Consider the following 26,258-nt stretch of genomic DNA (forward strand, 5'->3'; position numbering starts at 1 on the left):
CTGGATTCAGCGTCGCTACCCGAGCACAGGAATGTCCGGGGTGCAAACACCTCCTCCAAGCAGCTTCTCGGCTCTCCGCAACGGCTTTGTTACGTGGAGGACTGGGCTTGAAGTGCCCAGCAGAACAGTAGGGACAGTCGAGCAACGGCGAGCTAAGAGGGGCAAAGCGAAAGGTGTGGGGATGTGGTAGGAGAAAAAGGTTTTCTATCCATTACCCCCGCCGCCTTGGCTTATCGCTGTTTCTTAGTTCGAGCAGAAATGAATAAAAAAAGTTAATCACACTTTGGCATCCCTTGCAGCTGAGTGAACAGTAGGTATGAAGTTAGTGACGCTAGGTGGTGACGCTATGAGGCGTGTGTCAATGTCGGGTGAGTGGCGTCAGGATGGAGGACGTGGGAGGACGGGGAGGGGGAGGAAAGGGGGGGATGGATGGGAGTGTAGTCATCGGCGGGGTCTGGAGCAAGATGAGGTGGAGGTGTCGAGTGAGAGGAGCAAGCTGGGATTCACTTGAATATTGTGTTGTTGACGTGGATTGTTTTCTCGAGGCAGGTCCTATTGTGTGCTATTGTTGTAGGTGGTGGCCTATTGTGCTGGCTGGCAGCTGCAAGACGGAAGGAAGGAGGGGGTTTTTTTTTTGGCAGAGCAAGAAACACAACCAACCCCCTAGCCCCCCTGAAGCAGAACAGCCCCCTGCGACCTAAAGTTTACCACTCACTTTTTTTCATCCACAACCTTCATCTCCTTTCTCGCCCACATCAATCATCGCCGACCTGTGGCCATCGGCATACTCATCTTCTCATTCACCACTGCCTAGATATACAGGCAACGCAGCAAATCAAGGGCGCGCCGAGCAACGCGTCACTTATCTCATCCATCAACTCGAGTCGGCAGCCAAGGAGAGCGAGCGACCAAGCAGCTCACAAAACAGAGAACTCTCAGGGCATCACGCTCGACGACAGCAGACAAGAAGCGACTCGCTCGAGATCAAAAAGGCATCCTCACTTCCTTTTCATTTTGATACCGAAAAATCAGGATCAATTTTTTCCACGTGTGTTGGTCCTATTTTTTCCGCCGAGGAGAGGAGAATCGGGCGCAGGCAGGCTGCTCAGTGCTGAAGCTTAACCTACAGTGGCACCCCCCTGGTCAGGCCCGTTGCCCGTCACCTCCGACCACAAGATCTCCGTCTGGAGCGACACACCCCCTACACACCTCCTTTCCCGCACCCTTTTCTCCCACAAAAGCTACCAGTAATCGCGCGTTCAACGCCGGAAAAACGCGACGATTTTTGCAACGATTCCCACTCTGGAGCAGACACCAGGTACGTCTTGTGCGCCTTGTTTTTTGTCTGCAGCCATGCTAACACGTTGCGCAGGCGCGAAACGAACCACGGCGTGCGTTGGTTCCATCAAAGAAGGGGGCGAACGAGGCCGAGTCGCCCAGGAGCTGCTCTTGCTGATTCCCGCACTGCACCACCTACCACACCCACGCTCGCACCCGCGACCGCAGCTGCGAGCCCTAACATGCCAGTAACCACAATATCTTCCAACACGCGGGCCTCTCGGTCGCGTTTTTCGAGTCCGCAAGTCACGGCGTCCGAGTCCACCACAAAGGAGTCTTCAGCCGCCGCCGTCTCTGCTGCCGAGGGTAGAGAGCCAAAGAAGAGCACTTTCTTGGAGCGCTGGTTGGAGCCGCCAGTGCAGAGCAAGCCCAGTTATCAGGAAGCAGGCCTTGTGCGGCAGGGCGTCTTTGACAATATGGCACCTCTGGGCACCATGCCGAAGCTCGGCGTCTTCAAGTCTTCGAGCGCCGCGACACCAACACCAGCCGCCAACCCCCCCAAGACCAGAATTGTTCTCAAGTCGAGCAGACCTGCGGCGCCATCTACGCCCACCCCTGCGGCGCCGCCACCACCTCCTCCGCCGGCGCCTGAGGAGGACGAGACGGAGGAGGAGGACGAGACGGCCGAGCCATACACGGAAGCCCCCTACCTGGAGCGGATCAAGAGCGAGGACAGAGGTCGTGCCGAGGGCATCAATTACAGGGAGACGACTCCTGCAGTGAGTGCACCCTCGCGCTCACATGGCTCTTTTTCTTCGCGTGACGTGGAGGTGGGCAACTGGGGTCCGGGCAGGATGTCGCAGGTGTCGTCGACCGACCGCAGAAGTCAGTCCCGGGCAAGCGCCTCATCGCATCCTTCTCATCATCATCATATTCAGCAGCAACCGTCCACAAGCAGTGCGTCTCGTGAGGATGATTTGAAAAAGATCACGGCCAAGGTGGTGGAGGCTGCGGTTGAGGCAGCGCTGCAGTTTTGTCGCTACCCCACTGCCTGGGCCCTGCGCACCCTCTACGATGAAAATTGCACTAGCCTGGAATTTCTCACCATGATCGAGAAGGTGTTCATGCAGAAGGCGGACGCACCCACGCTCAGCAAGTTTGCTAAGGATATCCAGAAGAAAAAGAAGGAGGGCAAGGCCTCCAACCAGGGATTCCAATACTTTTTTGGCCACGAACAAACCTCGATCCCGCCGGCGAAGCCTGCGCCCTACAACCATCTCATCAACTTTGGCGTGTCGCTTCTTCACTTTAAGGAATCAGAACCAGCCCCCAAGACCGAGAGGCAATCGACGCTCGATCGTCATACTGAACAGCCCGAGCCTGAGCCAGAAACTCGAACAGTCCCAGCCCCAGCCTGTGCACCACCACAACAGCAAGAGTCGCCAGTGCAGCCAGAGCCGGCGCAGGAACCGGTGCAGCTGCCATTGCGGGAAGCGACACCACTTCCCGCCGCTGTCGCCGAGAGCCCCCCGGTTGTTGAAGACTCTGTCGGGCCTCTCCCGTCAGACCCAGAGCCTGTTGGCACCACAGCGCCCGATACCGAGCCAGAGCAGACGCCTGAGCTCCCACAGCGCAACGAGCCTCAGGCTGAGCCGGAGCGTCAAGAGGACAAAGAGCCAGAGGAGCCCCCTCGCAAGAAACGAAAATCAGCTCGACATTCAGAGGCGACATCCAAGAAGATGATGGAAGCAGCCGCCGCCGCCGCCGCCAGCGCGACGACGACGACGACCCAAGAGGTCGACGGCAAGCTGGTCGCAGAGACACCGCGCCGCCGCACCAGAGCGACGTCTCATTCCAGCACATCAACGCTATCCACGGCACGCTCACTGTCACTAACACCGGTAGCAGCCCGGCATCAGGCGATTGAAAATGAAGAGGCCCTGGTCTCCGATGCGCCTCCTTCCCGCAACAGCCCTGCCCCGGCCCAGCCAATCAACGGCAAGCGGCGTCGGTCCAATGCACCACGCAAGATCAAGGGCGGGAACGTGTCACCCTCCCGGCGCTCGTCTGTTGCTTCGGCTGCGCCGCGTCCTGCTCAGTCGGCCAGCAACTCCCGCCGCCAGACGCCAGCCGTTGACCAGTCGCTTGTCGATGAGGAGCCCTACGACCCTGGCGCCACCGTCGACACATTCATCACCAGCCTGAACGGCAAGAAGAACAAGCCCGCCATCGTGTTCACCAGCAAGGTCGGCAAGCTTGACGAGAACGACGAAAAGACTCAGCGTCGTCGCCAGGCCAAAGAAGTCACCAACGGCAAGATTCTTGAGGATGCCATTACGAAGAAGGATGCCAGCGGTCAGTGGGAGTACAGCAACGCTCGAGGGCTCGTCGACCAGCCTTTAGCCGATGAATCCATGATGATGATGGAGACACCCAACGCGTTGGCCACACGGCTGCGGGCCACTCTACCCGCCTCCCGCTCTACCCCGGCTGCTCGGGAAGGCAGAAGCACCCGGTCTGCCCGGAAGCGATCTCATGATGAGGTTGAAGATCCAACGTCGCCCATCACGCCAGGCTTTCCCAACTCAGCCGCGCCTTCTACTGCCGCCAACTCACGTGCTGGCACACCTGCCACTCTGCGCCCTGCCAAGAAGGCCCGCACCGGGCTCAGAGTTAAGAATTCGTAAGTGCTTCTTGGATGACGGAGAATCAATCTACAATCTACTGACATGGTTTGTGTAGGCCCATGAAGAAAAAGACGGGTCCCTTGGCAGGTATTCCCCGTCCCAGCGGCGAGCGGAGCAGTCCCGTCGGCAACGGTCCCGTCGGCAATCCTCAGGTAAGCAAGCACCTCTGATTTCATCAAATTTCATCTCTGCCCTGCGATATCCTTGAATGCGAGTGCATCATGGTTCAGAGACACACACGCGTGTGTGTGTGTGCATGTGTGTGTGTGTGTGTGTCTCCCACACCTACCTTACCCTTTTGTCCCCTCCCACGACATCACTAGTAGTCCCCCACCCTCCCCCAAAAAAAAAAAACTCTGCGAAATTACCACAGTCATGACCAGCAAAGAGGTAACTAACCATGCACAGGATGACAACGACGACTATTGCGCCTCTTGCAGCAGCAACGGCGAGCTCATCTGCTGCGATGGCTGCACCCGGTCGTTTCACTTCAATTGTGTCGATCCCCCGTTGGCACGAGATGCGATGCCTAACGAGTGGTTTTGCAACGTGTGCCGCATGACGCGCGAACTGCAACCTTTCCGCGAGCACACGGGATCCTTTGCCCTGCTTTTTGAGAAGCTCGAGGCCAAGAACTCGACCGCTTTTGCCTTGCCGCCCGACATCCGCAACTGCTTCGAGGGAGTCCGCACAGGACCCGAGGGCGAGTATGAGGAGATTCTGCCAGTCGTCAAGACTGCTCGCAAGAAGAAGAGCGATGAAGAGGCGCCTGATTTCTTCAGGCTCCGCGATGCCGAGGGCAATGCTGCCATCTGCCACAGCTGCCAGAAACACAGCACTTCGGACCGCGCCATTATCCCATGCAGCGCCTGTGGTATCTTTTGGCATCTCGACTGCCTAGATCCGCCCTTGGCCAACCCCCCGGTCCTGCGCACGTGGAAGTGCCCTCTCCATATTGACGAGCTCTTGGCTGAGATGCCCGAGGTGCTCGCTCCTGCCCACCGGGTCCGCAAGCCCAAGACGGCCGGTGTGATTCGGCCTGCTTTCAGCCGCGGCTTCATCAACGACGGCTACATCGACGTCGCTCTCGAGGAAGACACGCCCGCCAGCAGCTGGCGGAACAGCGAGGCGTACGGCCGCACTGTGCGTCTTCCGGAGAGGGGTATCAGGGCCGACTTTCTGTCTCGGTAAGTGACTGCATCGTGTTGTTGGACGACCGAATCGCCAGACTAACTTTTTGCAGCGCTCGCTTCAACCGCAAGGGGAAGCCTATCCCGCCATTGAATGCGGCAACGACCCCAGCCGTTCCGCTTACGCAACGGACTCTTGAGGAGCAGCAAGCCGTTCGCAACCTGGCCCAGCTCAGCGGCCAGGGGACTGCCCCCCTCACCACCTTGATCGATACACTGATCGCCCAGGCCGACCCATGCGTCGTCAATCTCATGTCTCGTGGGAGCGCCGATCACTTCCAGTCCGCCAAGCAGCTCACTCGGATGGACCAGCAGAGCTTGCGCGCCATGCTGGCCCAGGCCGAGGTCATGTCGCAGCAAATCCGGCAGCTCCTCAGCTCTGGCGCCAACGGGACTGCACCTGCGGTTCCTAGCCTGACGACCTCGATGTCCATTGATGGCGACTCCGAGGCCGACAAAGTGGCTCCGTCCCCGGCTGCCACCGATGATGTCCCCGCCATGACCCAAGGCGAAAAGACGCCTGCCCTGGGCGACCAATCTCCCGAGGCTCCCCTGGAGGAGAACCCGGGCAAGGATGCCAACTTGCCGACCACGCCGACCAAGGCCACCTCGGTCGGAACCGAGCCCGCCATCGTTGAATCCAACAGCGATGACAAGAACTCGGTCAACGGGGACGTCATGGACCTCGAGTAGACGCATTTGTTTTCTACTATTCTACATACAAACCGTTGCGTAGGCAACATGGCTTTTTGAGAAAGGTTGTGGAGCAAGTGACGGTCTGAAGAGCCGGGTTTGTTTTTACCTTACGGTTCAATTAGATATTACACGGACGACTCGAGAAGGAGCTACAAAGCAGAGAGTTGTTCACAAGCGCCGATTAATTTACACCGGCGGCGCGGTCCTTTTTTTTCATTTTTTTCATTTTTTTTTTTCAGTCGTGTTTATAACCGAACATACCTTTAGACTCGGTCTTTTTTTCACACATTCGGGTTGATACATTTTTTTTCGGGTGGTTTTTCCCCCCGACATTCTTGACACCAAACAACCTGAGCTTTTTTCGAATTGGGGCACCGGGTTTGGGGGGTTTGGGATTTTTAACATCATACCTGGGAGTTTTTTTATGGCGGGGGTTGGTTGGGTTGGGAAAGGGATTTGGGAGGGAGCGAAGGTTTTGTCATTTTCTGTTTGTTGGGTGGGGTCAATAAAAAGAGCGATGGGCAAGGGGGTGAAGGAGAGGCGGTGATGGTGGCGCTGGTGCTGGTGGTGGTTTTCTTTCGATTTATTGATTTTGTTTGTGTACCATTAGCGAGAAAGGCGCATTTTTGCGAGAGGAAATTGAGCATCAGTGGTTTTAAAGAAGCGGATTTGCTTATGCGTCCACGACTGCGGTGTGTATGACACACTGACTTGGGGTTGGGGTTGGGGGTTTGGGATTCCTTTGTTGGGTCTTTGTCAACAGTTGGCAAAGGGGCCCCTTTATTAGCCTCGACGGGGGGTTGGTGGTGGTCTGGACTTGAGTGACTGGACTAGGTACTTGGCCTGGCTGGGTATATGGCAATGGAGCATGGGAGTTGGGAGGGAAGGGAAAGGTGGTGGTTGGTTGGGAGGGAAAGGAAGGTGGTAGACGGGATGCGCTTGACTTGTGGGAAGACCTCAGACCTGGACGTTTGGCGATTGGGTTTGTGAACAGACGGGATTGGGCTTGAGGGATGGATGCTCTACAGTGTCTGCCTCTCTGGATGGGGAATTCGTTGGTCACCTGGGAGAAGAGAGGTCTTAGTTACACAGGGGGTATAAATTCATGGGTTACATTTATGTCGGGTGGTTTGGCGACTTTGTGACTTGTCTCATGAGTGCATGATTGGTGACGGCTTCAAGTCCTTTCCTACCCACCCACCCCAGTTCGCTATTTATCATGTTTCGGATTACATGACTCGTCTGGCTTCATATCGCCTTGGTTTCTTTTGTAAGGATGGGTGTGGTTACTACGTGTCATGTCCGAAACACTTATTCCCCTTTCCTTTTCGTCTGAATATCGAGTGGTGACTTGCCAACTGCCTGGCTGGTGATATTTTGTGGTTATTATGAGCCGAGAAAGATGTGAGACATAGGACCTAACTCTGCTGCCAACATCATCAAAGAACCAGCATCAGTGGTTTAGTGGTAAAATCCATCGTTGCCATCGATGGGCCCCGTGTTCGATTCACGGCTGATGCATAATAACTTCTCTTTTGCATTTTTCGCATTCCTTCTCCACACACTCCGTCACTTTTCTTCTCGCTACTTTTAGTTTTCATTTCAGGCTGTTATGCTTTCTTTCTTGATACCTGCGTCAATGTTCTTCTTCATCTCTGGAATAACTGCAAGATAACCAAACCAATTAAACAATGCCTCAGATACAATGAACACCATGGCGGTAAAATCTGGCATTTTCCTACATGGGTACTCTTCCGTAAATGCCCTCGATAGTACTAGAAATATCCCTCACTACCAGTAAATACTCCTCCAACATCTTCAGGTACTCACTCCCACCCTCTTAGTTATGCAACACCCACAAACAACCCATACACCAAACCACCCCTTCCCTCAAACCAAAACCTACCCCTCCCCCTCCCCAATCCACTCCATATCTGCTTCATGTCCCCCCCCCCTAAGAAACATAAGCAAAACTACTCCCCCTACAAAGCAACCAAAACTCTCTCACAACCTGATTCGTCTGCCTCGCCCCCCTCAGACCAACCACCTTTTTCAAAAACGCCGCCCTCTCAGCCATGCTAACCCTCTCCGCCGCCGCACTTGGAAAACCGCCGCCGTTCCCCCCCTCATCCGTCCTCGTCAGCGCCCCCTCCAGCCAAGCTTGCGCCTGAACCTGCTGAGTAACCAGCTTCTTGAGCGGTTCACTGAGTTTATCCAGCTCTGATCTGGCAGCATTCCCGCCAATATTGTTGATTAACGTTTGCGCCAACAACGGGCCAAAGTAAGACATTGCGTTGGAGACGTGGGAGGCGAGGTCTGGGGAGGGGGGTTTGAGGGTTATAAAGTTGCTCTATGAAAAAAAAAAAAAAAAAAAAGAAGGTTAGTGTAGTTTGGGAGCAAAGGGAGATGGGGGGTTAACATACCCAAAAGTCAGCTGCGGCAGTTTTGGGAAGGGGTTCCTTCCCGTTGAGGACTTTGAGCGTGAACATGAAGAAGAACTCGAGCATCTGCCCCGGTTGGACTTGGAAGAGGACTTCGGGGTATTTGGACAGGACTCTGTCGATGAGGCAGATGCCGTTTTGGGAGATTTCCGTGTCTGCTTCTGGTTCTGGGGCTGTGTCAGCTAGGTGTGATGAAATAGTGAAAAAAAGGGGTGTGGAAGGTTACCTGGGAGCTTCTGAAGCAAGGCAATGACCCATGGCACCAGGCGGACGAGCTGATTCGGCACAATCGCCTTTGGCCCTCTGTATAGCGACCCCACAAAGGAGCAAGCGGTGCTGAGAAGCGTTCCCATCCGAGGCGTCTCAAACGGCTGTTGAACAAAGTAGTTGGTGATGATGTCAGCAGGGAAGACAAATGGGCCTGGTTCCGTCTCTGAGAACCCAGCACGCAGGATGTTGCAGATAATCTCTACAATCTCTCCTGTAGTGCTGAAAACCTGTTGAACACCTATGAGAAGGCTGACAATGTCGGCCTGTAGCGCAGCAAGCTTCTCGCTTGTTCTGGCAACCTGCGATTCGTCTTCCAAATCCACAGGAGACTCCTTGACATCTTGCATGCCTTTCGACATGCTGGCAATGCACCTCATTGACCGAAGTGCAATGTGGAGGGAGATGCCCTCCACAAGTGGAAGAGATGAGGGAATAGGGGGATCAAGACCCCTCAGGACATTTGGGTTTGTCAGGTCCACCAAGCCAGGCTGTGATCTGAGCTGGACGGCGAACTCAAAGTCCTTCTTGAAGATCGTGTAAAGCTCCTCGAATTTCTGCAGCTTCTCATTTTCGTCCGTGATGGACTGGATGATAGAGGCAACGGCAAGCACGATCCTCTCCTCGGCTAGAGCATCAAGCACCTGTCTTCCACGGATGTCCTGGTAGTGTCTGATGAATGTGCCCGCCTCGCCAGTCAAAATGGTACGGCACGAAGAGCAAAGGGTAGAGATCGACCGTGCCGAAGGGCCACCGAGAACAGAGTCCCCCACAGCAGCGAAGAGAAGATTCAGGGCATTCGGCAGGTAGTCTGCATGGCGCTCAAAGTACTCGCAGTACCTCTCGATCAACGACAGCCCCGTCTGGCGGAGGCGCAGTGGTACGGCGGCTTGGCCCTGACCAAGAAGGTCAAAAAATTGAGAAGCAAAGACCTTGCTCAGCTCGGCATCATACTTGCTGTCCTCAGAGATACAATCGGAGAGAGCACCAAGACAGAACGCCGTGGCCTCAAGCTCGGCCCACGACTCTGAGGCGAGCGCTTGAAGGAAGAGGTTGGCGAAGAAAGAAATGAGATCCAGACCTTCGAGGGTGAAAACTGACTGAAGCATATCTGCAACATCCTTTCTGGCGTCACAGAATGCAGCACGCTCAGCAGAGTCCCATTCAGCAAAGATTTCCGTTGAGGGCCACTGGATCTTGCGCCAGCTGTTTGTCACCACCGCCTTAAGGTGCCGTTCAGCATATGGTTTCCAGACAGGTGACTGATCCCCGTCCGAGAAGGTGCAGTCGATCATTGTTTCAATGAAGGTTGACCAGAACTCGAGGGCGGGCACGAAGATGGCGTCATCTCCGACCAAGTACCCGTCAGTGGCAAGAAGCCCACTTAAGCTTTCCAGGAATCTCTGAGACCGCTCATCTGTACCCTCCAGCAAGGCTTGCACCTGGGCATCGCCATAGGCTAGCATCAGTAGTCCAAAAGAAATTCCATCCTCGCGGTGGTTCCCGTGGAGAACTTGCTGATAGTGGTTCGCAGCCCACTGGCTTTCAAAGAAAGAAGAAAGCGCGTCATAGTGCGCTTTGGTGAAGAAACCCGAGTAGTTCTGCAGCACATCACTGAAGAGCTCGGCGGTAGCTTGAAAAAGATGTTCGTTGGTGAAGCATTGCAATGCTGGATCAACCAGTTGTCGGAGTGGTGTCACCAACAGGTCTACATCGGACGACGCTCGTTGGGCGTAAAGGATCCAAGCCTAGGTCTAGTGTTGGCTCCTTCATCTGTCAAGAACATGATGCCGTCGATGTGACTTACCTGGAAGCATGCCAGTGTTTCCTCCTGAGTCTTGAGCCCGACCTCGTCAATAGGTGGAGCAAAGCCGCGGGCGAGGAGACAAGTGGCGTCCTGACCGTTTTTGGCGAGTCTTTGGTGGACTTCTGCACTGTACTATCGTAAGTCATCATCACATTTCGTAGATCGAAGGAACTTACTATTTGATCGAGTTCATGTCGGTCTTGCCGACTTCCTCCACCAACGACGTGACAAACCAAATAGCCACCTTGAGCTTCTGGCTATCCAGATTACCCACGAGGATATCTGTCGACAAGGCATCATCTAGATTCTCCACGGGCACGCCTCTGCCGAGATCCAGGCAATAGATAAAATGACGAACGCAGGCGGGCCACACGTGGGAGAAAAGTACAAAGTAGGTAATGAGCGCCGAACACAGCTTCTTGGTAACGAAGGGAGCCGCCCTGTCGCTCAGCGACTGGATGGTCCAGCTGATGATGTTCTCAAGAAGAAGCTTGGCATCGTCTTCATTCAGACCAGCGCTACATACATGGTTAGTGTTCAGGTCTTGCTGGTGGCGAGGAGGGCCGCACTGGAGCTATGTACCTATCTCGGTTGAGTTTGACAATCAGGGTTAGCGCGGCGTAAAACCTGATGTTGTCTTCTGGGTGAGCAATGAGACTCTCGGCAAGCTGCCACCCTTCCGGTGACCTCTGAAGTCGCTGAAGAACCTCTTGTATTCTGGAGATGGTTTCAGGGGGGTTTGGCTGATAGAGCGCTCGGATCAACTGTGGGTTGGGTGTTAACACATGATTTCTTTTTCGTTTGCGAGCAGCCACACAGCTGGCGGCAGAAGACATCACTTACTGCTTCCACCTCGGCGAGGCTTGTTGGTAATGGTAAGGGATCCATAGCCGTGTTGGATAAGTTTGGTTTTAAAGTTGGTTTCTGATGTTGCAGTTGTGTGTCGTCTGGTCTGAAAAAGATGAAGTGCTGTTAGAGGTCGGGTGTCAAGAGAAGTGGTTCTGATTGGTTGACCTTTTTCCTAGCAGACAAGCTCGGTCCTTCCCTTGTTAGTGAACCTTGCTGATGTTATGGATAGTTATTTGTTCTGTGTGGCAGAATGGACACCTAAAATCAGGAGAACTGTCTTTGGGAAATTCTTTCTGCTTACCTATTGTATGGGCTGAATGTTATTCGGTCGTGGCTGCCTTGTTGGACATTTCAGTGATGCTAGGCAACTCTTACTCTCTAGTGGGGTTCCCCTTATCGGGTTTGATATCAGCAATATGTCTCTATTGAAGAGTGCTTGTATATTCAACAGGGTTGCTAGTTTGGTCATTCCCTTCAGCTGGAGATCGAGGACACACCTCAAGTTCCGACCACACTCTTATCGCCTGTCGTTGCTGCACCCCATACACACCACTCACAAGTGTCACCCTCAGGTTCCCGTGCGGGTGAGACCATGCATCATGTGGATAACCGTACGGCAAGCCAGTTGACGGTACTGGTGGAGGCCAGTCCTTTCAACAGAATGCCACGTGAGGTCTCCCAGAGCTCCCAATCTATCGCAATGGTTACCTTCAGGAGCATCAGAAACTTGCCGCGAAATGCCGTCTTCAATTACATGGGAGATGCTGCCCGGGTTCCCCCTTCCCAATACGGCGGCGGGGCCAGCGCCTTGCAGAGGAGCGGGCAGCATAGGGTGGGGCTCGATGCACTGAATGCGGGCAACCTCACCCACTCAAAGGACCCCTCATCAGCTCCCACCAAGCTAGCACTTAACTTGGGAATCTGAGAAGCCCACGACAACGCAACTCAACCAACCAACCATCTTCAAGAAGCCGGTCTTTGAGAACAATTCAAGGCTTGCTCCGGTTGTGGGACGCTTCTTCTCTTGTTTCGTTATACCCTTCCGTCCCCTGCATTCCGGCCCTTTCTTCGGTGCCGGCCAACACGTTGTGAGTGGTGTGTTTGGTCCGACCAACCCACCTCGCCAATAGATATATAGAGATTACCTGCCTCCTCATGCGCCATATATGGGCCTTTCCTAGCTTAACAGCACTCTCTCTGTTCCAAGCTTCTGCTGCATCCGCTGTACCTAGAACTCGCCAAGCTATCAACACCAGCTCCCCCCTCGCCCTGTTCCGTACTAAGACACGATTCCGCACCCAAGTCCAACTCCTGAGCAACAGTGCTACTAAGACGACACTTGTTGAAGAGATGGTGACTGTTGATACCACGAGCCGGCTGGCCGCCCTACGGTCCTTGATGAAGGAGCGCAACCTTCATGTCTATGGTAGGTTATACAACCATCTCTCACGCCGCCCTTATCCATCCACCAACGCCAGGAGATGCCTTTCGTCTTATCTCCTCCAACAGCCGCAGCTAACACCTGGTTCTTCCAGTTGTACCATCCGAAGATAGCCATGCCTCCGAGTATATCGCCGACTGCGATGCCCGCCGCACATTTATCTCTGGCTTCTCCGGGTCAGCAGGAACCGCCATCGTGACCCTGGACAAGGCAGCTCTCGCCACAGACGGCCGATACTTCAACCAAGCTTCCAAGCAGCTGGATTCCAACTGGTATTTGCTCAAGACTGGTATGCAGGATGTACCAACCTGGCAGGAATGGGCGACGCAGGAAGCAGAGGGTGGTAAGCTGATTGGTGTCGACCCTCAGCTGATTTCCAGCGCCATTGCCGAGAAGCTCGATGAGGATATCAAAAACGCCGGTGGTGGTGGTCTTGTTGGGATCAAAGAAAACCTGGTAGACCTTGTCTGGGGCTCTGAGCAACCACCTCGCCCCAGCAACAGTGTATTCCTCTTGGGCCAGCAATACGCTGGAAAGGACACGGCAGCGAAGCTTGCCGATCTCCGCAAGGAGCTGGATAAGAAGAAGGCGGCTGGTTTTGTTCTTTCCATGCTTGACGAGATCGCTTGGCTCTTCAACCTCCGCGGCAGCGATATCGCTTACAACCCGGTCTTCTTTTCGTACGCGATTGTGACGCAGGCCTCGGCTACACTTTACATTGACGAAGCGAAATTGACCGACGAGTGCAAGACCTATCTTGAACGAAACAAGGTTACCATTAAGCCCTATGGTGCTCTGTTTGAGGACAGCGAGGAGCTTGCTCGCCGAGCAGAGGCCGATTCCAAGGACGCCAAGCCCAGGAAGTATCTCATTTCGAGTAAGGGGTCATGGGCTCTGAAGCTGGCATTGGGAGGTAACAAGTTTGTCGATGAAGTCCGGAGTCCAGTTGGTGATGCCAAGGCTGTCAAGAATGATGTTGAATTGAATGGCATGAGAAACTGCCACATTCGCGACGGCGCTGCTCTGACAGAGTTTTTTGCCTGGTTGGAAGACCAACTTGTGAACCAGAAGGCTCAGCTGGATGAGGTGGATGCGGCCGACAAGCTGGAGCAGATCAGGTCAAAGCACAAGGACTTTGTTGGACTTTCCTTTGATACTATTTCCTCGACAGGGGCGAAGTGAGTACTTCTTTTTGTGAGAGACGGGATGCGGTGGTTGCTGACGAGGTATTAGTGCTGCTGTCATTCACTACAAGCCAGAGAAGGGTGCCTGCAAGATCATTGATCCCAATGCCATCTACCTCTGCGATTCCGGGGCTCAGTACCTGGACGGCACCACAGACACCACCAGAACGCTTCATTTTGGAACGCCAACCGCCAAGGAAAAGAAGGCCTACACCTTGGTTCTCAAGGGTAACATCGCCTTGGATTCGGTAGTCTTCCCCAAGGGAACTAGTGGTTTCGCCATCGATGTCATGGCCCGTCAATTTCTTTGGGTGAGTCTAAGGATGTGTGTATGCAAAGTGGTACCCGCTGACAGATGATTAGAAATATGGCCTCGACTATCGCCATGGTACAGGCCACGGTGTAGGCTCGTTCCTAAACGTGCACGAGGGGCCCATCGGCATCGGTACAAGGAAACAGTATATCGACGTTGCCCTGGCCGCTGGCAATGTGCTCTCGATCGAACCAGGCTACTACGAAGATGAAGCATTCGGTATCCGCATTGAAAACCTCGCCATTGTGAAGGAGGTCAAGACGGAGCATTCGTTTGGCGACAAGCCATACCTCGGATTCGAGCATGTCACCATGGTTCCGTACGCCCGCAATCTCATTGATGAGACCCTTCTCACACCGGATGAAAAGGATTGGCTGAACCGGGCCAACAAGAAGATTCTCGAGAAAACGCTTGGATACTTTGAGAATGATCCTCTGACAAAGGCCTGGTTGTTGCGGGAGACGCAGCCTTTTTGATTGCCTTGTTGTCATGGTGGGGAAGAATTTTGATTTTTTTTTTCTGGTCGGGATTGTCTAGAACGTATACCCCTAACGGACTTTTTCAGAATTAAAAGGACATGAAGGCCGACATGGCAAAGGCAATGGCAAAGGAGAGCTTGAAGGCAGTGTGTTGGTTGAGGGCCGCTAGGATGCGGGAACCCTGGAAACGCTCACGGAGGCGGAGGTACTTGACCAGGTCGAGTCCGGAGCGAGAGGCGACCTGGTGGAAGGTGTTAGCAAGAATGATGAAAGTGCGCGAGGCACGGAGACGTGTCTACATCAGCAATGAAGTATTATCACTAGTTTTGGTGATGAGAAATAGCAATAAATTAAGTATTAGTCGCCTTACTTACTTGGATGGTGAGCATGCCTATTCCTGCCAGGAGGACGAGGGTTTTGGAGAAGACCGAGACTAGGAGGCCGACGGCGAAGCCTGTGATGGGGTGCGTGTTAGGATGATTGGATATGACGATGTGAGAGGAGGGATTCAAAATCATACCTGAGAGACTACCGCCAGAAAGCTGTTTGATGATTTCTGGGTCTAGCCGGTCTTTTCTCTCGGGACGGGTGGTTGAGAAGGATTTGTTAGACGAGGGGATGGCATCCATGCGCATTGGTCTTTGGTTGTGGATTGCGAGGAGAGAGGTTGTGAGGCCGAGGCTGAGGGTGCGGTTGAGGAGGAGACGGGTGGCCATTTTGGTTGTTGAGGGAGATACTGTAGATGGTGAGAGTTTGGTGAGAATGGTGAGCATTATGATCCGGATCGGACATAAAAGGGGTGAGTGAGGGTAGGTAATGTACATGCAAGTGGTGAGCTGTGGTTGGTTGGTGAGTGAGGTGAAGCTGGGGGTTGAGGTGTGTACATAGGGGAGCCGTGACGTAATTGGTGGTCGTTGACAGGGGCAGGGGAGCTTGGACCAACGCGGGGGGGGGGAGGCGAGCGCCAAGAGGGGTGTGGGGAACGCGTTCTTTGGCTTTTTGTTGTCTGTGCAAAGACGCGTTTTGTGGTTTTAAACCTTTTGGGACGAAGAGAAGGTCGCAACTTTCTTCCCAGGGTTGATACCGGGTAGCAAAACTATCTTGATCGCGCAATCAGAATTCTACACACACAGGACGAATTATCATCAATATCAGATAACAGACAAATAATCGCCGCGCAATAACACCACCCACCAAAGCAGAAAAAGTTCACGATGCCTCGCCCCAAGCGCGATCGCGCAACAACGCGCACCCGCCCAATGGCCACGGCTGCGACGGGGAATTCCTCCTCGCCACCGCCTATTCCTGTGTTGCCCAAGCCCGCGCAGGCCGAGCGAGCCGGGACTGAACTCCCAAGCGATATCTACGACGTGAGCGACGCCGAAAAAGAGCGGCGGAAACTCCGTGCCTCGGCCAAAAAGACCATCGCCGCCGAACAACAGCACACCCTCGAGCTTGAACCAGACCAAGTCCGCGCGTTGGACAGCTCGAGAAAACAACGCGATGATGCCTTAGCCAGGTTGCGGGATGTGACCTCTGCGTCTAAGGAAGGGTCAGAGTTGGATGTGACGCTGGGGAGTCTGGATGATGATAGTAGTTTGGGGCTGGGGGATGAGTCGACTGAAGTTGAGGGGGTGTCAAGGGCGACGGATACCTCGACTTTTAACATTGCGGGGTTTAAGAGGAGGCCGAGGCAGAGTAGTGTTCAGGGCAGGGGGGAGAGCGGGTTGATTAGGCCGAGTAGTAGGGGCCAGGGGACGCCGAGTATTAGTACGACCATTAGCTTTGGGAGGTTCAAGAGAAGGCAGAGGGAGCCGAGTATACTTGGGACAGGGAGGAAGGAGAGGAGGGTCAGAAGTGTTTCGCGGGGGAGCCAGGCGGGGAGGAATAGAGAGGTGCTTGGGAGGGAGGATGAGGGGGAGGTTTCACCCGTTGATGGGGGGAAGAGGAGGAGTACGAGGGGACGGTCGAGGGGGGTGGAGAGTGTGGATGGGTCGCCGGTTGCGGCTGGGTCGAGAAAGAGGAAGAGTTTGGAGAGCCATGAGGATGGGAGGGAGAAGAGGTTGGCGGTGGAGGGGGGCGATATGGAGATGGGGAGTGGAGATGAGCCGGATTTGGACTTTGATATTGATGCTGAGTTGGAACCGAGAGTTGAGTCGCCTGCGAGGGAACAACAAGATGGGGATGTTCACCAGTCTATCGAACTTCACGAGCAGCCGTCGATTTCCTCGCCTCTGTCTACGCCACCCCGGCAGCTTTCCGCCCCACCACAGTTGAGCGAGGACAATGATCCGGATATGGCCCCTCCATTGTCGAGCAGCCCAGCCTCTGAGGCTGGTAGTCCGGTCGCATGGCCTTCACTGGATGCGCTCGCGCAGAGAAAATACAACACGCGAACTGTGCCGTCCAAGACCCCAGAGCTGGAAGACGACGGCATGGGATCGAGTATCTCCTCCCCTCCCTCCCTCACACACTCGCCAAACTACCGTGCGAAATCCAAACCGCCAGTCGTCAAGAAAAAGGCTCCACCACTACCCAAGAGCTCAGCCGATCTCGCGTCTCTCCTTCCCCGAAGAAAGACCTCGAGCAAGAATAAGAACCGCAAGGGCTCCCACAGTACCGATCCGTTCGATATCGACGACGGTGAAGCCTCAGAGGAGGAGGAAGCTCCGCCGCCCACGAGGAGGGCAGCCAAGAAGGCCCTTTCCAAGACTGCGTCAACAGCCAATAAGGGCAAGCAAAAAGAGTCTGCTGTGGCTGCTGATCCCAAGGGGAAGAAGAAGCGCGTTACCAGGACCTATGGCTCCAAGGCTCACGAACAGGAGAAGGAGAATGATGGTGATGTTGACGGTGACCGAGAAGGCGATAGTATCGTTGTCGGTAGCGGCAGCAATGAGCCAGAGGACGAGGAAGAGGAGGAGCTCCCAGATGCGGAGACGACGGTGATGCTGAAGGAGAGATTGGGTGAGGAGCTGCAGAAGGCGGTGAAGAAGTTTAAGGAGGTGGACCAGTGGGAGCTGTCGTTTGAGGAGGTGGAGGGGAGCAGTAGTCCGATGAGGGATGCTCGTTAATTTTTCATCATTTAAACGAGCGGTTGGAATGGGAAAGGCAATACTGTCGGGTTTGTGCTGGGATGAAATGGGATGGGACGATTTGATACTTTTGTTTTTGCACTACATAGCTGGATGAACACGGAATGGGGGGGCGGGAATAGCGGTTGCTTGACTACAACTCGGGTACTTATGGGGGTTTATTAGTCGTTAATATCACTACTTTGCCTCGACGACCGCATTAGCTTGGAGTTTTCTTCGGGGATTACATACCAGATTAGCTGCACATAGCTGGATACACAAATTATACACATCACCCAACTTGTTACTTCTCAAGTGAGCAAGATATGTGCTAGGCAAATATTCATTCATAAATCATTTCTCAATTGGCATCTTTTTCCCCTTCCATCACCTACCTTCCTGTGTCTGCCCCGTCTCCCCCTCGAGACAAACACTCTCAACCTCATGCTCCACCACGGGGAGCAAATGCGCAATCTGGTTTGCATCCCTGAACGCAATGGTGATTTGATCAGGCATTAGACCCTCCATGTATAATTTCTATCTTCCGTCAGCAAAACCCCCTTGTCATACCCACCAGATCAGCAAACTCACCTTCTTCACCTCCCCAAACTCCCCCTCCCGAGCCGTATACTCCCTGACAACCCTCTCCTCCCCAAAATCAACATAAACCCTCGTATCCCTCACCCTAACCAAAACATTATCCAACCTCAGAAAAAACCTGCAGAGCACCAACATCCTCTGCTCCATCACCCTGACTTTAACAGTCAAGACGCTGACCCCGTTATCATCCAGCTCGCTCTCGTAGAGCACAACCTCATCGGCGAACAATATCGGGTCTCGTCTCTGTAACAGCTCGACTGGTATCCTCGCCTTGTCATCCCTTTGCAACTTTTGTCCTCCCAAACCGGGGGTTTCGGTTCCGCGGTAGGAGGTGGTGTAACTCCAATCGAAGGGCTTGACCACCTCTTTGATTCCAGCAGAGGTTTTCTCTCGTGTGGCTGACCAGGCGGTGGCGTAGTGGACTTTGAGGAGGCCGGTGGAGCCAGTTTTGTCTACTAGGTCCAGGGCTGGTTCGGGGGTGAAGGTGAGGGTGTAGGCGGTGGGGGTGTGGTGGAGGGTGAGGTGGTTGTCGCCGAAGATCATTTCGGGGATGGGGATGCCGAGGCGGGACTGGAGGAGGTCGATGGGGGTGGATTTGAGGATGGGGGCTTTGAGTGTTGTGATGGTGAAGGGGGTGGGTGAAGGTGCGGGGTGGGGGTTGGACTGGGGAGGGGGGGGGGGATGCTGGAGGGGGGAGGGAGGAAGCTGGTTGATGGGAAGGTGGTTGGTGATGTTGAGGGGTGAGTGGTGGTAGAGGAGGAGGATGGTGGTGGTGGGGGGTCCATTGTTAAGTATCCGGAGGGGTTGAGGTAGAAGCGGTTTCGGTGGTTGGAGTCGGCGGTGTTTGTTTGTTTCGTGGGTGTTTGTTTCGTGGATTTGACTTGTAATTCGAAGTTCGTCTTGAGGTGATCGGGCTTGTGGTCGAATGGGCAAAATATGTAGTTTGGAGAGGTGAGGTTGCAGATGCAGTTCAGGAACCCAAAGTCTTGGTGGGGCAGTTATCCGCGGGGCAGAGCCGTTGCAGATTGCGGAGAAAGTCAATGCCGCTCCCAAAACGATTGTCATCTATTAGCTACCTAGCTAAGGTAGTTCACTTCAAAATAGTTTTAAAAGTAGCCGATTTTCATATTGAAGATACTCATTTTCAGGGAGGGTATGCTTGCATGGTCTGTTCTCTGCGACATACCCACTCATACTTTAAGTGATAAATCCGAGATGCTCTAGATATCCTGCGGACAGACGACTTCCAAGGCATCTCGATCTCAATGGAGTTAGATTCCAAAAGAACCGGGCTCCTGCCATTGAAACCAAGCCGAAGCGCCGTCCTCCCTGCCAACCTCAAACCAGGTTAGGGTTATTGGTGTGCTGGCCCAACCATAAAGTGGGGCGGCTGTCAAGCAAGACCCGGTTGCCTAGCAACCCGCTGCGCCCAAACTGCCCAAATTGACCCCCATTAAAGCTGGCCCCGACATCCTGGATCTCTGTCCATGCGACAACCGGCCGGACACGCAACAGACTGCGACTGCGACTGCAACCACATACCTACACCTTCACGCCTGGTGTTGGTATCTTTTGCTCTTCTTCTCTTCCTCCCCGCTACACATTTTGTTTTTCTCTTCTTGGTCTCTGTTGACATTGACTGTCACACATTGCAAAATGGCCTCGAGAACATTGGAGTCCCGCTTCGAGCGGATGTCTGTCAAGGACGAAAACGACCCGTTTGAGACCATTGGGACGACAACGACATCGACATATCAGAAGGCAAAGGTGCGCTTGATATGGACATGATTTTTGTGGCATCAATTCTAACAAAACATAGACCGTCACCGCCTCCTCTGCCTCACAACTCTCCCATAGCAGCAGCCGGCCCAACCTTTTCAAAGTCGCCCTCCAGCCCCAAAACGCCAACACGGTAACAGCCACCGTCACTCTCCCCTCCCAGGCCGCCCAGCGCAAGCAACCCACGACCAGCGCTTCCACCGCCATCCCCAACAAGCAGCGGGAAAAGGACACCACCACCACCAACAACAACAACAACGAAATCCCCTCCCCAACCAAACACAAATCCACCACCTCTCTATCCTCCCGCCAGTCAGATGAACTCGTCCTCACCAATGACGGCCGCTCCTCCTCGTCTTCCACCTCCTCCTACGTCGACGCCCCTCTAATACCAAAACAATTCCACCTCGGCATGTTTGAAATCGGCCGTCCCCTCGGAAAAGGTAAATTCGGCCGCGTCTACCTCGCCCGCGAGAGAACATCCTCCTTCATCTGCGCTCTGAAGGTTCTCTACAAATCCGAACTGCAACACGGCACCGGCGTGGAAAAACAAGTCCGCCGCGAAATCGAGATCCAGTCCAACCTCCGACACCCAAACATCCTCAAGCTCTACGGCCATTTTCACGACAGCAAGCGAATTTTTTTGATACTGGAATTCGCCGGCAAGGGCGAGCTGTACAAGCACCTACAGAAGGAAAGTCGGTTCCCCGAGTGGAAAGCGGCGCAGTATATCGCGCAAATGGCGTCTGCGCTGAGGTATCTGCACAGGAAGCATGTGATTCATAGGGATATCAAACCCGAGAACATCCTGATGGGCATTCACGGGGAGATTAAGATTTCTGACTTTGGGTGGTCAGTGCACGCGCCGAATAATAGGCGGAAGACGCTTTGCGGGACGTTGGATTATTTACCGCCCGAGATGATCAAGTCGGGCAGTAAGGATAATTGGTATAATGAAAAGGTGGATTTGTGGAGCTTGGGGGTGTTGACGTATGAGTTTTTGGTGGGGGAGGCGCCGTTTGAGGACACGCCGATTATGACGCAGAAGAGGATCGCGAGGGCGGATATGACGATTCCTGAGTGGGTTAGTAAGGAGGCGAGGGATTTGATTAAGAAGGTGAGTTTTTTTTTGCTCTCTCATGTTTTGAGTATGGGAGACTGACAGATGGTAATGTAGCTGCTCGTGCTGGATCCGGAAAAGCGGTTGCCGTTGGAGGAGGTGCAGAATCATCCTTGGATTATCAAGCATTGCGTCAAGGGGGAGAGGGCGTCGAATCGGGAGAAGTTGAGCTTTGGGAAGTCTTGATCATTCGCAGACTTGGGGTTGGGGTGTGTCAAAGTTGTTGGTTTGTTTATTTCAAAAGTGATGGGGTATTTTACATGACATGACGGTCAAAGTACAAGTATATGGGCGTTGAGGATTGGGGGGGGGGGAGGAGGAGGGACATCAAACGGCAAAGGGAAGGGGGGTTTTGTCCTCTTGATTCACTGGTTAAACAATTGCATAGCGTAGCGGGGGAGTTGTGTGTTTAATTCTAATTCTTTTTTTTTATTACAATTTCTTTTCTACATTTACGAGATGTTTTACCTGTAGATTTCTTCAAACGGTCTCTTATCGTTGAAACAAGAGTCCCAGACTTGGTTGACGACTTTGGTGGCTTGGACGTCGTCTTTACACGTTGGTCTGTTCATGACGGATTGGATGGCACGCATCCGGACGCAGTTTTGGAATTGTTGGGTGAGGGTCCAGTTTCCTCGGGTTATGGTTTCTCGCGTCCAGCGGCATTCACCGCTGAGCATGGAGGCTCTGATCTGTTTTTTAGTGTGTCAGTGTCAGTAAGTACCCTAGAGAAGAAGGGGGCAAAACAGCGGGGGAGATGAACCTCTGTACAAGCCGCGTGCTTCAAATCCATACCCCCCATCCAATCCACTTTCCACCTGAGATGATCCCACGCATGCACCATCTCATGCGCCAGTGTGTCCTCCAGATGACTCCTGTCTCTGAACTCATTTGCGCACAGGAGGATTCCGTGATCTGGGCTGAAACCTCCCGTCTGACGGACCACGGTGCCATCTTCGGCTATTCTCCCTGGGCAGCGACGGCAGACGACGTTGTGAGGGCCGAGGTCGCCGTTGAGGGCGGCGGCTTTTTCGCGGAGGTAGCGGACGACGGGGGAGTGCTGGAAGAGCCAGTCGCGGTCTGCTTCGCAGCGGGCGCAGTCGCGGGCTTCGTTGGCTTTGTAGCGGTCTTCGCGGTAGTGCTCGATGCCTTCGCGGGTGACGCGGCCGGTGAGGATGCGGAAGTAGTTGAAGTACCAGGCTAGGGAGGGGTCGTAGCCTGTGCGTTTGGGGTCGTTGGTGAGGTAGCCGGGGGGTTGTTGTGGTTGTGATGGGGGGGTGGATGAGGCGGCTGGGTCTGGGGATGTGGTGGTGGTGGTGGGTGGTGATGGTTGTGGTGGTGGTTGGGAGGACATGATGAATTGGGGAATTGAATTTGTGAAGCTGAATAGGTCGAATTGAAATTTCGGTGTGTTGGCGCGTAGAAAAAGGCGAGATATCTTGAAATGTGATCTCGATATCACAAGCTGTTCGAAATGGAAATGCGCCCCTGGTTCTTTGCCCAGGAACTGAGCTGCCAAGGCCTGTTGAGCTGGAGAACCTTGTTCGCCGCTTTCAGTCTCGAGCAGGCGGTGAGACAGAGGGGCAGAATAATTGCTCGGTAACTTTCAAAGGGCGCGGTCAAAAGGCGTCGGTGTGTGGAGTCACCGCCCGGGCTGCCCCTCCTCCCGACATCGGACCAATCATCCAACACCAAACAAACATTTTGACTCTCGAGGATTGCCCAAGCAAAGAAGAGGGAAGGGGAAAAAGGGGTCTCCACTTGGTGTCTGGGATTCCATGCAACCACGGTTGAGCTGCATCTGCCCAGGCGTCCAAAATACGACGGCAACACGCAACGCTCTAGGAAAGGAAAGCTGATCTCTGTTGCCGAGTATAAGTGGTCTTTTTTTTTCTTTCCCCTTTATAAAGATAATGGAGGCCGATTCCGAGTCGTGTAAGGACAGCCCTTCTTGAGTTTTCATACTCTCATGCCTCATCTCACCTCTCCACTCTTAGTTCATACCCACTGACTTGTTACCGTTGTCTTATAAACATCCAGCCATGAGGGGTCCTCGTCCACTTGGCGTCGTGATCAAGCTGGGTGAGTGTGTCCGTCTGAGCCAATTATTGGATGTGAATCCTCTGACTAACACCAAACCCTCAACACCAGGAACCAGCTCCATCGTCGACGAGAAGAGCCATGAACCCTTGCTCTCCATCTTGACGTTGATCGTCGAGACAGCAGTCAAACTCAGAAAAGATGGCCACAGAGTCATTATTGTGTCTTCAGGAGCCATCGGTGTTGGTCTCCGGAGAATGGACGTAGAAAAGAGACCAAAGCATCTTTCCAAACTACAGGTTTGTCTTGACTCATCCCCTCTCACAAGAAGGACCCGAGGCTGACATGCCTGTAATATAGGCTCTGGCAGCCATTGGCCAATGCAGGCTCATGAGCCTGTGGGACAGCCTGTTCAACCACCTCAGACAGCCCATCGCCCAGATTCTTCTTACAAGGAATGATATCGCTGATGTGAGTTACCTTGCTGGTTATTCCCCCTCCTTGTGTAACATACCACTTACACACCCTCCCCCTTTAGCGATCACGCTACCTCAACGCCCAAAGAACAATCAACGAGCTCCTCGACATGGGCGTCATCCCCATCGTCAACGAAAACGACACCCTCGCCGTCTCCGAGATCAAATTCGGTGACAACGACACCCTCTCCGCCGTCACAGCCGCCATGGTCCACGCCGATTTGTTGTTCCTCATGACAGACGTCGACTGCCTCTACGACAAGAACCCCCGGACGAACCCAGACGCCCAACCAATCGAAGTAGTAGAGGACATCTCCTCCCTCGTAGCAGACGTCTCAACGGCCGGCTCCTCCCTCGGGACGGGGGGAATGTCCACCAAGATCGTCGCTGCCAGACTGGCCACCTCGGCGGGGGTGACAACAGTCATTACCAAATCATCCAACCCGGGGAACATTGTCAACATTGTCAAATACATCCAGTCCTCCCGGTCCCCCGGCTCTCCGTCCAAATCTGGCTCCGACTCGGAGGAGGGCGACACTCCAGAAATCATGTCCTCCTCCACCTCCTCCCTCAAGAAACCAGCCATCCCCCTCCACACCCGCTTCCTTCCCTCCCCTCACCCAGTCAGGGATCGCTACTTCTGGATCCTGCACGGTTTACGCCCCCACGGCACGTTGTTCATCGACACGGGCTGCTACAAGGCCCTTTTGAACAAAGCCGGTCTTTTACCCGTCGGAGTTGTCGACGTGGAGGGGACTTTCCACCAGCAGGAAGCGGTCCGGATCTGTGTCGTGGATAAGAAACACCCTGGGCAGCAACCGCAGGAAGTGGGGAGGTGTCTGACGAATTATTCGAGCGCGGAGGTGAGCAGGATCAAGGGGAAGCACACGAGTGAGATTCCGGGATTGTTGGGGTACATGGACAGCGAGTATGTCGCGCAGAGGGAGAGCATCAGTTTTTTCAGCGGGTTTCATGGCGGGGGGGTGAGCAGGCCGGTTACGCCGGTGGGGAGTGGGGTTAACCTGGCGGGGATGGTGACGCCCAAGAGGAGGGGGGCGGGGACGCCGGCGCAGGAGGAGAGGAGGTTGGAGGCGGAGGATAAGGAGTTGGAGGAGGAGGGGTTGGTCATGAGGGGGAAGAAGGAGGAGGGGCAGCAGGTTAGGTTTGTGGAGGAGGTCAAGATTGTGGGGGAGGAGGGTAAGTAGATGATGGGCAATATTCCGTTTTTGCTTTTGATATCTTGGCCTTGTTCGTTGGGTTGTGAAGAGCGGATGGATATAGACAAGACAAAGATAGAAGCATCACACACACACATGATTCGGCAACGAAGAAGAGGCTGGTGTCCCTTTTATGCAGATTCGCATATATGCCAAAGACGCCAAAGACGCAAACATGATTTAGTAACAAACGCCAAGACGCCCCCTATTTTATTTACCATACATGTTCCCACTCCCCCACAGGTATCATCTCTCTCTCTCTCCCCAAACCTAACCAGCAAAAAGCGTATCCTCATCCCTCAAATACTCGCCGCAATCCGCCTGCCTAAAGCACACCACCCCCGTTGGGTCCAACCTCCTCGCCTCGGTCGTGCTCCGCGCCGTGACGCCAAACCCGAGCGGGATATCCGCCATGCTGTACACCACGCACCCCTGATGCTCAGGGCAATCCTCGCTCCACCTCCCGACGTGGGCCTTGACGACGTTTGATCCGTAAAGGAAGGGTTGGGCACCGTTCTCCTTGATCCAGATCTTGTGACGGGCGCCCTGGGAAAGGATGGGGAGGGCGGTGATGTGGAGGCGGAATTTACCCGTCTTTGTGAGCTTTCCCAGGCAGGTGCCGAGGGAGAGGAGGGCGTCGCGGGAGATGGAGGTGGCGAGGTTGGCGATGGAGAGCTTGACGTAGTAGACGCGGGAGTGGTTGAGCCGGAAGACGTAGCGGTCGCCGTCTTCGAGGGGGGCGATGAGGGATTTTAGGTCGGACATGTAGTTTGCCAGCTATCAATCACAGTCCATGTCAGTGAATTGTCCCGGGAGGATGATGGGGAAGGGAAAGTACCTTGTCGAGGACCGTCTTCATTTCTTCGTCTGTTAGGGCGCGCATTTTGGCGGTGGGTGTATTATTTAATTAAGAAGGTGTCGCTGAGTTGATGAGATGTTGGGGGAGGTGCGACAGGCGCTGGAAACGGGAATTGGGTTGTTTGGGGGGGGAGGTGTTGCGTTTTCCTGGTGTTGATGATGATGATGGATGGCTGCTGCTTATCGCAAAGCTTCAACTGAAAAAAAATCAGGAGCCAGAGGATGCCAATCGCCTGCGTGGGGTCCACAGTGTGGGGGAGAGACCCGCTTTTAGCCGCTGCGCTGGGCAGAGGAGGCTTGGCGTTAACCTCACTTCATCATTTTGCTGGTGATTTGTTGATGATTCACTTTGAATGGCGACAGAAGAGAGGTGAGTGGCAGATAAAAAGAATTTTGGTTCGTTAAGACCACCGTGGTTAGCCTCCATCTTAATCCACGGTTGTTTCCAGGGAAAATCATCATGAT

The 26,258-nt window shown here is 54.0% G+C and overlaps 10 protein-coding genes and 1 non-coding gene across 11 annotated transcripts; 6 read left to right on the plus strand and 5 right to left on the minus strand.

Moving 5' to 3' along the window:
- Positions 1–1,520: 1,520 nt before the first annotated feature.
- QC764_708450 (uncharacterized protein) lies at positions 1,521–6,203 on the plus strand (the record flags this gene model as incomplete). The annotated part of the gene is given in 6 exon segments (XM_062950464.1): positions 1,521–3,961; positions 4,021–4,117; positions 4,198–4,311; positions 4,476–5,152; positions 5,209–6,064; positions 6,078–6,203. The coding sequence occupies 5 exon segments, from the start codon at positions 1,521–1,523 to the stop codon at positions 5,846–5,848; spliced, it is 3,969 nt and encodes a 1,322-aa protein (XP_062796481.1). The 3' UTR covers positions 5,849–6,064; positions 6,078–6,203.
- Positions 6,204–7,301: 1,098 nt separating this feature from the next.
- Positions 7,302–7,372, plus strand: QC764_0103450. Its single transcript has one exon. It is a non-coding gene; the product is annotated as a tRNA-Gly (tRNA).
- A 428-nt stretch (positions 7,373–7,800) lies between these two features.
- PDR6 (member of the karyopherin-beta) lies at positions 7,801–11,904 on the minus strand. The gene is made up of 9 exons (XM_062950465.1): positions 11,517–11,904; positions 11,381–11,406; positions 11,210–11,318; positions 10,949–11,130; positions 10,543–10,884; positions 10,367–10,493; positions 8,519–10,307; positions 8,275–8,465; positions 7,801–8,201 (listed from the first exon to the last, which is right to left on the minus strand). The coding sequence occupies exons 3-9, from the start codon at positions 11,252–11,254 to the stop codon at positions 7,806–7,808; spliced, it is 3,072 nt and encodes a 1,023-aa protein (XP_062796482.1). The 5' UTR covers positions 11,255–11,318; positions 11,381–11,406; positions 11,517–11,904; the 3' UTR covers positions 7,801–7,805.
- QC764_708470 (uncharacterized protein) lies at positions 11,101–14,915 on the plus strand. The gene is made up of 4 exons (XM_062950466.1): positions 11,101–12,641; positions 12,751–13,834; positions 13,890–14,151; positions 14,204–14,915. The coding sequence occupies exons 1-4, from the start codon at positions 12,371–12,373 to the stop codon at positions 14,627–14,629; spliced, it is 2,043 nt and encodes a 680-aa protein (XP_062796483.1). The 5' UTR covers positions 11,101–12,370; the 3' UTR covers positions 14,630–14,915.
- On the minus strand, positions 14,690–15,461 carry QC764_708475 (uncharacterized protein). The gene is made up of 3 exons (XM_062950467.1): positions 15,153–15,461; positions 15,003–15,086; positions 14,690–14,873 (listed from the first exon to the last, which is right to left on the minus strand). The coding sequence occupies exons 1-3, from the start codon at positions 15,454–15,456 to the stop codon at positions 14,824–14,826; spliced, it is 438 nt and encodes a 145-aa protein (XP_062796484.1). The 5' UTR covers positions 15,457–15,461; the 3' UTR covers positions 14,690–14,823.
- A 385-nt stretch (positions 15,462–15,846) lies between these two features.
- QC764_708480 (uncharacterized protein) lies at positions 15,847–17,703 on the plus strand (the record flags this gene model as incomplete). Its single annotated transcript, XM_062950468.1, has 1 exon — positions 15,847–17,703. One exon carries the CDS (start codon positions 15,847–15,849, stop codon positions 17,701–17,703), a length of 1,857 nt encoding a protein of 618 aa, XP_062796485.1.
- Positions 16,443–19,368, minus strand: TIP41 (Tap42 interacting protein; the record flags this gene model as incomplete). The annotated part of the gene is made up of 2 exons (XM_062950469.1): positions 16,443–18,240; positions 18,295–19,368. 2 exons carry the CDS (start codon positions 19,366–19,368, stop codon positions 18,091–18,093), a joined length of 1,224 nt encoding a protein of 407 aa, XP_062796486.1. The 3' UTR covers positions 16,443–18,090.
- On the plus strand, positions 19,003–21,503 carry IPL1 (spindle assembly checkpoint kinase). The gene is made up of 3 exons (XM_062950470.1): positions 19,003–20,070; positions 20,123–21,199; positions 21,260–21,503. Exons 1-3 carry the CDS (start codon positions 19,960–19,962, stop codon positions 21,386–21,388), a joined length of 1,317 nt encoding a protein of 438 aa, XP_062796487.1. The 5' UTR covers positions 19,003–19,959; the 3' UTR covers positions 21,389–21,503.
- Positions 21,504–21,535: 32 nt separating this feature from the next.
- ATP23 (Mitochondrial inner membrane protease atp23) lies at positions 21,536–22,955 on the minus strand. The gene is made up of 2 exons (XM_062950471.1): positions 21,966–22,955; positions 21,536–21,894 (listed from the first exon to the last, which is right to left on the minus strand). The coding sequence occupies exons 1-2, from the start codon at positions 22,554–22,556 to the stop codon at positions 21,667–21,669; spliced, it is 819 nt and encodes a 272-aa protein (XP_062796488.1). The 5' UTR covers positions 22,557–22,955; the 3' UTR covers positions 21,536–21,666.
- PRO1 (Glutamate 5-kinase) lies at positions 22,886–24,923 on the plus strand (the record flags this gene model as incomplete). The annotated part of the gene is made up of 5 exons (XM_062950472.1): positions 22,886–23,137; positions 23,243–23,284; positions 23,354–23,541; positions 23,603–23,713; positions 23,781–24,923. Exons 1-5 carry the CDS (start codon positions 23,116–23,118, stop codon positions 24,921–24,923), a joined length of 1,506 nt encoding a protein of 501 aa, XP_062796489.1. The 5' UTR covers positions 22,886–23,115.
- Positions 24,924–25,097: 174 nt separating this feature from the next.
- On the minus strand, positions 25,098–26,225 carry NIP7 (ribosome biosynthesis protein nip7). The gene is made up of 2 exons (XM_062950473.1): positions 25,774–26,225; positions 25,098–25,712 (listed from the first exon to the last, which is right to left on the minus strand). Exons 1-2 carry the CDS (start codon positions 25,816–25,818, stop codon positions 25,206–25,208), a joined length of 552 nt encoding a protein of 183 aa, XP_062796490.1. The 5' UTR covers positions 25,819–26,225; the 3' UTR covers positions 25,098–25,205.
- Between the last annotated feature and the right edge of the window lie 33 nt (positions 26,226–26,258).

This window comes from Podospora pseudoanserina (assembly GCF_035222485.1).
Source record: "Podospora pseudoanserina strain CBS 124.78 chromosome 7 map unlocalized CBS124.78p_7, whole genome shotgun sequence".
Classification (NCBI taxonomy): Eukaryota; Fungi; Ascomycota; class Sordariomycetes; order Sordariales; family Podosporaceae; genus Podospora; species Podospora pseudoanserina.